This window comes from Dunckerocampus dactyliophorus, chromosome 2 (genome assembly GCF_027744805.1).
Source record: "Dunckerocampus dactyliophorus isolate RoL2022-P2 chromosome 2, RoL_Ddac_1.1, whole genome shotgun sequence".
Classification (NCBI taxonomy): Eukaryota; Metazoa; Chordata; class Actinopteri; order Syngnathiformes; family Syngnathidae; genus Dunckerocampus; species Dunckerocampus dactyliophorus.
In genome coordinates, this window is record NC_072820.1 from 6813476 (window position 1) to 6825305 (window position 11830).

At 42.3% G+C, this 11830-nt stretch overlaps 1 protein-coding gene across 4 annotated transcripts in view; it reads left to right on the top strand.

Moving 5' to 3' along the window:
- rgs18 (regulator of G protein signaling 18) overlaps positions 1 to 11627 on the top strand; it is a 50604-nt gene extending 38977 nt beyond the window's left edge. For 3 of the 4 annotated variants that reach the window (XM_054766932.1, XM_054766931.1, XM_054766933.1), the window contains one exon: positions 259 to 11627. In XM_054766932.1, coding sequence (XP_054622907.1) covers positions 259 to 513 — 255 coding nt within the window. In that variant the 3' untranslated portion in view covers positions 514 to 11627. The remainder of the gene's footprint in view (positions 1 to 258) is intronic. The other variant, XR_008569487.1, reaches the window with a different exon arrangement.
- The last annotated feature ends 203 nt before the right edge of the window (positions 11628 to 11830 follow it).

The following is an 11830-nucleotide window of genomic DNA, read 5'->3' on the forward strand; positions in this document are numbered from 1 at the left end:
AGCCCAGGTACCAAATGCACAGCCTGCCACTGCTACACACCGATGTCAATGCTCAGTTCAAAATCTAGCATAAACAGTAAATCCAGATAAATGTAGTTTATATAGAATTTTAGTGCAGCTCCGTGGACACCTCCATTGTCAGATCACTGCCTTAAGATTGTTATTCCAACTTTGCGCTGCACTTTTCTTGGTCAGATTTACAATGCAGCCTCAGCATTCACTTGCAATCTCACTCAAGTTTGTTTATATGTCACCCAGGTCAACATAGACTACAACACCAAGATGAGCATCCAGAAGACCTTAGCACAGCCCACAAAGAGTTGTTTTGAAGCAGCCCAGATGAAAGTCTACAGCCTGATGAAAAAGGACTCCTACCCCAGATTCCTGCACTCTGACCTTTATTTACGCCTCACCAGGACAAAAGGGCCGGGAGTCGGCATGTTTCGCAGAAGGTCACGCTCCTGTGTCTTCAACGAGCGAGGCGACGCCACAGTCGAACCTTCGTCCTGCTAGCAATAACATTTCAGACATAGCCGCTCACTCGTAAAACTGATTATTACGTCGGTGATAATCAGCGGCGAGCAGTGGAATTTTAATTGCAAAATTTGTGCTTGAGATGGTAACGTCTGCAGAATGAATCATTTTCTTTTACAACCAAAGTAGATTATCCAAACAATATTAGAGCCTGGCAACGAGCCATTGATCCACACAAATAGTTTGAGGGTATTTGGAGGAATATGCCAGTTTAATTTGCTACTATGCTTATGTCTGCATGTATTCATGTGAAGATCCAGACTGCATCTGTTTAGCAAATCACTCATGCATGTAATCCTTGCTAAAATCATCACTTGCTGGTGTTTCACCTCATAAATAATAAGTGCGACGATTTGTGATATTGTTTAATCCGACTGATGTGCACAATCAAGACGTGAACCGCCAGTTTCTGGGTTTAAAAAAAGTGCTCTGAAGGACTAATGATGAGTGTAGCTGAGGTGTTTACGTAGAAACAGTGGCCAGCATCATAGCGTCTTCATTCCTCTGCTCTTAAATATTAACGCGAGCCTATTTGATGATCTAAAATAAGAGCTGCAACAAAATGTCTTCCATGATGTACAGTACAAAGATGGCCACTCAGTAGAGCACAGACCTCCGCCAAGGGCAAACAGTCATAAACACGTCCGTGTGACTTGCTTGACTGAAAAATTCTGACGTAATACTGTTGCATTACAATCCTGCAGGTGGCGCTATTGCTGGCTTCAATGCTAGTGGTCTGCAACGTGAAAAAGTGAAAATAAATTATTGTATCCGCGCTATTCTTCAGATCATTGTAACTGGGTGTGTATTTTTTGTTATAAAGTCAATGCTGTTATATGTTGGATATGTTGGTGTAAAACCGCACTGCCATTCTAATACCGTAGATTATTCAGCTACAGGTGAAGGGCGAAATGCACCTCTCAATATGACGCAGTGCAGTTTTAACCACTAGGAATAACATATTGTTTAACGGATATCTCATTTATCTCTCGTACAGACAGCTTTTTATGTTAGGATTTCATATGAAGTATCGCAAGCCAGCAAGCGGTACCTCATCCAACTGTTCAGAAGCATTTGGCGCAGCGGCTCCCAGACTTTTCACAGCCCCGTACCTCTTCCGACCCTTGACCTGAAGCCACGGAGCCCCTATTCCTGCACACTTCAAAACATAATATCTGTGGTGTGGCGGTCGAATGCTGGACCCCCTGTGTGTAGAGACAGAAAAATCCTTTTATTAAGCACAGTCAGGAGCAGGTACTCACGGTAGTGCGGGATACAGGCAACAAAAAGCGACAGAGGGAAAGGCTCTGTGGAAAAAAAACACGTCTTGGGCCGTAGCAACAGGTAAGGAAATCATGAGGTGACAGCGCAGGCGAGCAGAAGCGTTATGAACCCAACTAACTGCAATTCCAAACAGCCGTGCACACATCCACCGAGGCGACGCGGCTGCATACTACACCCGGCCGGCACAATAAAGCGTCTTGTTTGATATATTTAATTATTATATTTGTTTCTGCCTGATGGATTGATTGAGCAAGTGGTGGCAAGCTGTGATGAACCGTAATCGTTATGCTCTTTTGCTGTGGTCTGCAACAACATGGAAACAAAGAATCATCATTTAAACAATGCAACTATTGTTACACAAAAACATATTCATTATAAATCATTATGAAAACAAAAGGCCTTGTACCCCACCTCTCACCCTAAGACAGCCAAGATCAGCTCCAGCATACTCGTGCCCCTAGGTGAGGACACGCGCGATAGAAAATGGACGGCTGGACCTCAGCATTAACATTTGTGAGCAAGGACAAGGGTAAAAAATAGAATAGAAAAACACAGCGTCCGAGAAAGTCGTACACATCTCAACCTGCGTCACATGGCACATGACTATCGTGCGATTTCGGATCACAGCACCACGTAAGAAGACCGACTCATTTACCACCCGATATAAATGAAACCACAGCGCAACATTATCATCACCATAATTTATCGTAATTTCATTACGTTTAACATTGTGAGTTAAACTGTAGCCTACCAGAAAATTCATTTATTGCTGTCTTCATCCTCCCCCTGGGAAGTAAAACCACTAAAGTCGTCCTCTTCATCACAGTTGACAAGCCTCATAATTTCTCTGTCGCACACTTCGTCAGTTTCTCGCTCTTTCGTTGTCGCTCTTGGCGTTTTTCGTCTTGAGACAAATTAGCCCTTTTATCTTGAGTTGTCCTCTTCATCACGCAGTAGTCCCGACTTTCTAAACCCGTTGGTAATAGTGTCCACATGTGACCACAGCGTAGTACCCGGCTCATCCCTACCCGTTACTAATTCAGTTACTTTTTTTCAAACAACTAACTATTGACTTTTTAAGTACTTTGCCGGACACTGGTTGTGTGCTTCTTTGTAAATAAAGGTCATAGTCTTGCCGTTTGGAAAATGCATTGGCAATATCTAACCATTCAAACAGCCAGCACTGTGGAAAAGTACAAGGCTGTCTGTTTTGGTCCCTATTTTTAAAACCCAGCTGACAATGGCGTACATGAAGACACTACATCCCTCCTCAAGTGCCTCCTTGTGATGAAATGTGTCCTGCCTGCCTGCTGTACAGCCGGCTGTTTCCCATCTACTCTGCTGAACGCATACATTGCCGGTGATCTGTCTTCCACTGGCTATAGCACCTTATGCAACTTTAATACATTTGATATGAGTTACAAGCTAATTTGACCACATTTGAATGAAATTGAGTCATTATTTTATCCCTCCAGGTGTCCAACCGTCCCTAGGCTAACTTGAAGTGAAAAGTCTGCATCCGTGGTGACAGGAGGGCACTGCAACTTTTTAATGAGGGACATAGATCTCCTATTTCTGCTATGGTTTGACATGCACACGATCCCACTTTCAGTCACCGAAAATGTATCCTTTTTTTCCCGTTCTAAACACAAATACGGCTCGCAATTCATTATCATCTTGATGCGCAATTACCAATGTTTTGTCTTTCCGTGTGTGTACCAGACACTCTCAATTAAGCACAGCATTAATGGGGCATTTCTGCGATCTGAACTGTTTCAATGACCACATTTAAATAGGATGCATGGGAACGTTGCGAGTCGCGGCGCTCCCTGCTTCAAATCACTAAAAAATTAATAGACCCTATCAACTTGCAGCACGAATTATTTATGTTACTGTATATGCATGCACAAGCTATGCTTCACACGCAGACAAATACGTAATAATTCCAAACTGTCAGCGAGCCAATTGAATTCTCCCTCCAACCCTGTGAATATGCATAGAGAGAATATATGTTCGACTCATGTGTGCATGCAGAACACACACACACACGCACACACGCACACACACACAGATGGTGTAGCTCATTAACAGGAGAAGCTGATGTTCCAAGGATGCTACAGGCCCCATCTCAACTTAAGTTACTACCAATTTACAAAGACACGTGTGGAATACATCACAATTCCTATTAATAATGCATATCAGTCATGCCTATACTGCAGTTCGCATGTGTTTTTTCTCAGAAAGTCAGAGAAGAAAGTGAGAAAAAAATAAATGATGCGATAACAAAGGTGGCAGCTCGGCTGGTGTGCCAAATTCATCACATCTAAAGATTAGTTGCCTGCTGGGATTTTGCTGGCAAATTTCTCTTTTCCTCCCATCCTCTTCTTAGATTGGTGAATCAGTCTGCACTAGAACCCAGTGGAGACTCACCCGCGAGTTAAAGACTCTCCAAATCCTACTACTTTGAGGGATAACAACATCATGACGTCATGTCATAAATGGTGAATATTCATATATGAGGAGCTAAAGACTTTAAATACATGCAATCTGCGATCCAGCACGAGGCCTCTATTAAACATAAACAACATAATCCCTTAGTAACGCTCAGTTTTGATTGACACTGCTAATATATTTCCAAGAAATGACAAAAAATTAGGGGCTGTCAAAAATACAGCGTCAGCTCATTTATTGGGGTGTCACAAGATCAAAACGTGGGGAGATTTTGCGTTCAGAAAAAAAACCTGTGCCACGATAATGAAAAAATTAATGAATCAGAAATAAAAATGAACTGGGCAATTATGCTGGCCTCCGTATGTTGCCACGTGCATGCGTGTGTGTTTTTCTCATTTCTCCGCCTCCAAACAGGCGGAAAGAGGGTTCACTCTGTCGAGACACCTGGACATGGGGGGGGGGGCTGCTAGCATGCACACAACAAAAGAGCGGACCCTCCAGAGGGCAATGCAAGGTAACAATGGGGGAAAAAAATGACTGCAAAGCCAAATGCCACAGCTCGCGTGTGGTAATGAGCAAGGAGCCCATCAACACGAGCAAGCCAGCATGTGGAATTTCTTTAAAAGTGGGTGGCAACGAACGAGTAAAAGGCAACAACAAAAACAACTTGCCCACCTCAAACATATCCACCCAACCTCGTTTTCCCATCTGGGGAAAAAAAATTACACACTGACAGTCAACACTCGCTTAGACGTGTGTTTGGCAAAGTAAATACAAACGGAACAGTGCGTTCACAGAGAGTGTAGTTTAATACATTGTAAAGGAAATGCTGCTCTTTAATAGAGTTGAAAAGCCAGCATTTCGAGAAATGCTCCAAACGTTTGATAGACAGTACAGATTGCCTGTGAGAAAATACACGTCACAAACGTCAATTTCACAACTTTGCAGAGTGAAAGACGACATACGAAACGAAATATTGCAGTGGTTTAGGGATTCATTTTAATAACAATTCGATTTGTATCACGATTCATGGTTGCCGATTCAAGGACGATATTGGTTCATTTAGAACAATACGATCCGGAATGATTCAGTAACTTTTTTGCCAAAAATTCAACCAGTCTGACTGTGAAATAAATACCTGGATACTGGAGAGTGCAGGTGAAGTTTCCTAGATTGTCATTGTTTTTTGTAAGGGAATCAGGTGTAAATTAATTATGGATTTAAACAAACAAGTGAACAACAATTAATGGCAAATGCATTCACATTTTAGTGCAACCAACTCTTCAGGTTGACTTAACAATGAATGAATTAACAGGTTGAATTAAATCAAGTCTGTGATTAATTATGTCATAAAACATGACGTGAACTTTAATTTGATACCTCATTGACTTGTCTACCACAAGTATTAAATATTAAATAGTGCCTTTGGTTCCCGTTGCTTTAACATTGAGTCAAGACAAAAGCTGTGATCGACCCACGGTCCTGGGCAAGAAGTTTGAAAGGCTTAAAGTTGAGCTTAACTTTCGAAGCATTCGTATGACTCGATGTGGTCCAACACTCAGTATGAATCCAGTGTAAAGCGTGGCGGTGACATCACAGGCAGACTGAATCGAGTGTAGCGTCCGAGGTGTAAGGCGTCTTGAGTCACTCTTTCCTGGACAAAAACTCACAAACTTATGCTCTTTGGAGAGGACCTGTCCCCTCCGTCACCTTTACATGACGTCATTCAATCGCCAAAACATACTGTTACACGAGTAACATCTAACGTCTTTATTATTAAAAGTGCTAAAAAAACACAAATCCATCCTGCCGTTGCTTAAATCCAATGCTTTATTTCCTAGTATCGATGCAATCGATTGATTACCTTTGAAACAATGTCAGATCAATAGTCTGGAATGGAAACTCGCTGGACACAGATCGATGTAGTTAGATCATAGGAATATAAATTGATCGATTATTATAATATTATTGGTTTATTTGGTCTAAAAAAAATCGCAACAATAATATCGTTTAGCGTCAATTTGTGATACAATTTCTAAACGCACCTGCATTGTTTTGCGACTCGGTTAAATAAAGACGTTTGTCGAGTGATATTTTTTCATTGTACCTTTCTTAAAATTAATGTTAAAATAAGGTCTCGTCTCGTAGACCGAATCTCGTGTATAGAGACTTGGGTGTCTCGTGACACTAACTATTAATTACGTTCAATTTTTCAGCGTAATTAACGCATGCGTCCCCACAGATTCACACTAAATAGTCACACTGATAGTCTAAAGTTGTTTTGTTCTAAAGTTCTTCTGATGGGGATACGTCAACAACAGTGCGATTCCAACACCATAAATGTATCTCCAACTCGCAAACACGTTTTTCTGTTCGCCCTGGGAACAACTCTTCCTTATTCTCGAGGTGCATTCACTGACACTCTGAACTCCGAAAATCACAATACCATCTTTATTAAGTGTGTATGTGTGGTGTAAATAAATAGAAAAACAAAGATGTTTTGCTACTATTAAAGAGACTTTTGCTAAACACATTTTCAGACGTGTGCTTTCTTTTAGTCTGATTTATATCGTCAGCTCATTTAGGGTTGTTAATAAATACAAATATATATAATCGTGTCTTATTTGTTTCTTTTAATAAAATACTGTAAACATTTTCATATTTCAGACATAGTTGCAAATAGTGATTAATCATGATTAACTGATTGGAAAACTATGATTAATCTGATTACAAAATGTCATCATTTGACAGGCAGATTCCCGCTTTTCGTGGGGGTTACGGTCCGCGCCCACCAGCGAATGGCGAATATGGCGAGTCATTGATACGCCCATAAAAACGTGCATTTCTGACGCACGGTTGGCTCCCTCCTCCGCCAAACCCTCCCGCTAGCTTGACGTTGACATTCTCCTCTGATTTCGGGTCGACATTTGCCAAGTGACTTGCAATTATTAGGTCCGATTCAGCACCAGAAGCCTCCCCTTCTCTCTTCAATATTACACAAACGTGTAAAAATTGTGGCGCATGTGTCCTTTACGTTTCACCGTGTCACCTGTGTTATCACGTATGTTTAAATTGCGACCAGCTCCGCGTAAATGAGATGTGTTTTCTGCAGAAACGTTTTTTGTTGGAGTTTTTTGACCAAAAATCCATAATTTTTTGGCACCGTGAATGCTGGCTTCCAAAGTGCGGGGATCCACTGTATATATTTTGGTTGTGGTTTGTGTTTGTGTAAAATTACACTGCATCGCATGGAGGGCTCTGTATAATATTTTGGTTATGTATAATAATTTGGTTATTTAGCTACATGAGATGGGTAACACACATCGTGTTATTAGAGTATTACGCACGCTTATCTTTGCAACAAAGAGTAGGCGTGATTAATTAGTGAAACACAAATCATTAACCTACAGAATCAAAGTGGAAAATGTGATCACAGGCCGATTAACTTCTGTAAACGTCCTCAAGAAAACGCTTCATGCGTGTCAGTAGTGTGTACGGCCTCCACCTGCCTGCATGCACTCCCTCCCACATCTGGACATGCGCTGAATGAGTCCATGGTCTACTGGGGGATATTCTCACAGATGTGGTAAGAGCATCAGTAGGTGATGTATCAGCATCAAGCATGACGTCCCAGAGATGCTCACCTGCTGCTTGTCCTGTGCCTCCTTGCACAAAGAAGCAGCTAGCGGTCCTGCTGCTGGGTTCTTGCCCGCGTATGGCCCGTCCGCTTCTCCATGGCCTGTCTGCTCTTGACAATATATGGTGTAGGGTAGAGCTGCATTACCTGCAGATGAAGAGAGGAAAATAGTCTGTGGCCACCACCTGCAAACCCATTCCTTAACAGGGGCTGTCTTGCGTACTGTTTTCAAACTGTTGACTTGCAAGGACGTTAATGCTTTCTTACTGGTCAGGCTGGCATCCTGGAAGTGTGGTTGACTTGGACTTCCACTGTAGTGCCTTTGTTTTTTGGTGCAGTGTAGATTACTCTTCTACTTGCTGATCTGATTAGCCCATAATGGACACGTCAGACAGAAGATTTGTCCACTCATAAGTGGCTCCCTTCCTCCAGACTCTTAAGAAAGTCATTGTCTTTCCATTTTACGCTCAGTCTTAGGTGAAGTGTTTCAGTTCAGTCTCTTTTGTACTCGGGCCCTTCAGCAAGTTCATATTTAAAAAAAAAAAAAAAACACTTGCTCACTATCTCAAAGCTGTCAGCTGCTACGTGATCCAAATGCCGTAGTGCTTTTTGCTGACTCACAGCCTGTGACATTGAAGTGAGAAAATGAAGCCATAGAAATGCATTTGTGCTGCCATGTTAGTCTCAAACCAAGACCTAGTTCAGCAGGGGTGTACAAACTTTTTCCACTGAGGGCTCTAGACTGAAAATTGAAACGATGCAAGGGCCACTTTGACATTGTAAACCAACCCATGTAGATATGCTAGGAAGTTATATACGCATATATGCTGCATTTCAAGAAAAATGAGCTTGCATATCAGCTCTGTGATAGGTGATAAAGTGCATTATTAGTATGAGCGTTGGTCTTTTTTCCATTTTGGCTGTTTTTCTCACTATTTCAACTTTCATCTAGTGTTTTTTTTTCTTTTAATTATGACTTTATTCCCATAATATTTGTACTTTATTCCCCCCAACCTAATTTTCCCCAAATTACAACCTTGTTTTTTGTTCCTCATAATATTACCATCCATCCATGCATCTCCTTCCGCTTATCCGAGGTCGGGTCGCAGGAGCCCTAAGCAGGGAAGCCCTCTCTCTCTCCCCCGGCCAGTTGAGACACACAGTCTCACCAATGTGTCCTGGGTCTTCCCCGAGGGCTCCTACCGGTCGGATGTGCCCAGAACACGTCCGGGAGGCATCCTGACCAGATTCCCGAGCCACCTCATCTGGCTCCTCTCAATGCGGAGGAGCAGCGGTTCTACTCCGACTTTCTCTGGTCAGCTGCTTCTTGCTTTGCTGCTGGCATGAGCAGCTGGGGTTTTCTTTTCCATTAGCTTCTATAGCATCGTGTTTGTCCTGGTGTGACCGGCTGTCCTCCATCCATCAATTTTCTGTGCCGCCACGCCTATCCCAGCTGACTTTTGGGTGCGTTTTAGGAAATGTAAATTTGCTCCATCCATCCAGTTTCTATACCGCCTGTCCTCACTAGGGTCGTGGGTATGCTGGAGCCTATCCCAGCTGTCTTTGGGCGAGAGGCGGGGTACACCCTGGACTGGTCGTCCACCAATGGCAGGGCACATATAGACAAACAACCATTCACACTCATATGGACAATTTAGAGTCACCAATTAACCTAACATGCATGTTTTTGGAATGTGGGAGGAAACCGGAGTACCTGGAGAAAACCCACACACGCACGGGGAGAACATGCAAACCCCACACAGAAATGCCCAAGGGAGAATCGAACCCAGGTCTTCCCAATCTCCAGACTGTTACCGTGTTGGCCAACATGCTAACCACTAGACCACCGTGCGGCCCGAGAGCAATTTTAATGCCATAAAAACGAAGCACTCACACACGACGCACGCAACACACGCACACACTCATAGCTCTATTTATTTATTCATTCATTCATTGGTATTCATGTCTCTTCTGTTCTTGTTGCTTAATTTATTGTGAATGTTTCTTATGTTCTTATTCATTTTCTTGTGTTTTCTTTCTTTTCTGGGAGAATGAACAGAACAAGAATTTCATTGCATAGCGGATCTACCTGTTTTACTGTGCATATGACAATAAAACTCTTGAATCTTGAATAAAAATGGCCACCAGGTGGCAGAAGTGTATATGAAAGGAGAAAAAAAAAGGAGAAACACGACAGGAAGAGGAAGCTCTTGCATAAAGGCAGGTAGCTGTTGCATTGCGTACCACACGAAAAAAATGACGCATAGTAGGGAAATTTTAACGCATGCACACGCACGCACGTGCACACACATAGTTCAGTTCCAACTCACACAGTTCTGTTCCAAATGTGAAAATGGGAAATAGATCACGGTGTTATATTTGTAAATAAACTGTTGTTTTGATGTAAAAAAAAAAAAAAAAAAAATGTTTATGTTGTGGTATGGTTGTTTAGATATTTGAGCTGTCACAAAAGCAAAAAAATATTTCTGTCAAAGTGAAAGTTATGCTTGAAATGTATCTTATCACAAACAGCTGTTTTTCTCCCTTTTCTAGTCAGCAACTGATATTTTCCTGAAACGTACCTATGTTCTACTCCTGCTTACTAAAGAACGGAAAAAGGCAGAAACAAACTTTTTGTTCTGATAAAGGAGTGTGTGCTAGCATGAATTAACTTGAGACAAATGTGCACATTAGCACTCAATAAGTCATCCAAACTTACCTTTATGCATTCCCACATAGTATCAGCGTTTGCCACCAAATATGAGGTGAAAGAAAAATGGTAAAAATACAGTAGTAGTCTATCTGTGCGGCATGAGAGAAAGTTAGCACACGCACAATGGACATGTGTCAAGTGAGACGGATGTAACACAGAGAATCCGGCCACTTTTCAAAATAAAACATCATGGAAATTATTTTTTCTTTCTGTGTGGCCCGGTAGCAAATGACCTACGGCCCGGTTGTTGGGGATCGCTGATCTACAACACAAAGCTAAGATGTCGATGTTTTGTTCACAGAGCTTAGCATATAGAGTATTGACCTACGTTGGATTGGATTTAGCATCTTTATGCAAAAAACGCATCAAAGTGGCCCCTGCATTCTTCAATTTTTCTGTGTGCGGCCCTCGGCGGAAAATGTTTGGCTACCCCTGGCCTAGGACAAGTACTAATTTACTCAGGTACTCAGGTACTCAGATATTCATACCTCAAATTAAGTTAGGACATCCAAATGAATGTACCTCAAGGCTAAGTATTGGAATCCAAGGTTACTGGTTGTGTCTTTCCACAGGGCAAAATCTTTGAAGGTGCCACCCCAGTGCACAGCCATTACCCCCCAACTGTCAACTGTCTTCATTTATGTGGGGGGGGGGGAAATGAAGCTCAGGTCTCAATGTCATGAATGAACATATGCCAGGATATTGCATCAAATGCACGCTGCGGGCTAAACGACAATTTAGGGCAGGCAAAAGCCTTCATCAATTACACCGGACCTGTAGAGGAAAACAAGACCATTACTTTTAACGAGTGTACTCAACTCCATGCCACAAGCGATCACCTCTACACCTGCTTTGATTTCTAATATGCGCCTTTTCTTAAATTAGGCTCATTCAGCGGTGTTCTTCAAGGCCCACATGGCTTTGTGTGTTTCTGCAGCGACCGGATTCACTCCAGACTTCCTGCTTTCATGGGGTAATCATTTCAGAGGAAAAAGACATCAGAATGAATTTCTGTCAGAGGGCTCAAAATCCCACTGGCCCTGCATCAACTCTAACCCTGAATGCAGCTTCAACACAAGGTAGACCTGCCATGAACAGAAAACACACACACAAAAAAAACAAACCCTGCGCAGCAAGCGGTGAAAGAGAAAACGGCGTTAAAAAGGTGAAAGACTGGCGAGAACTACACTGCCACCTTGTGTGACGTTACA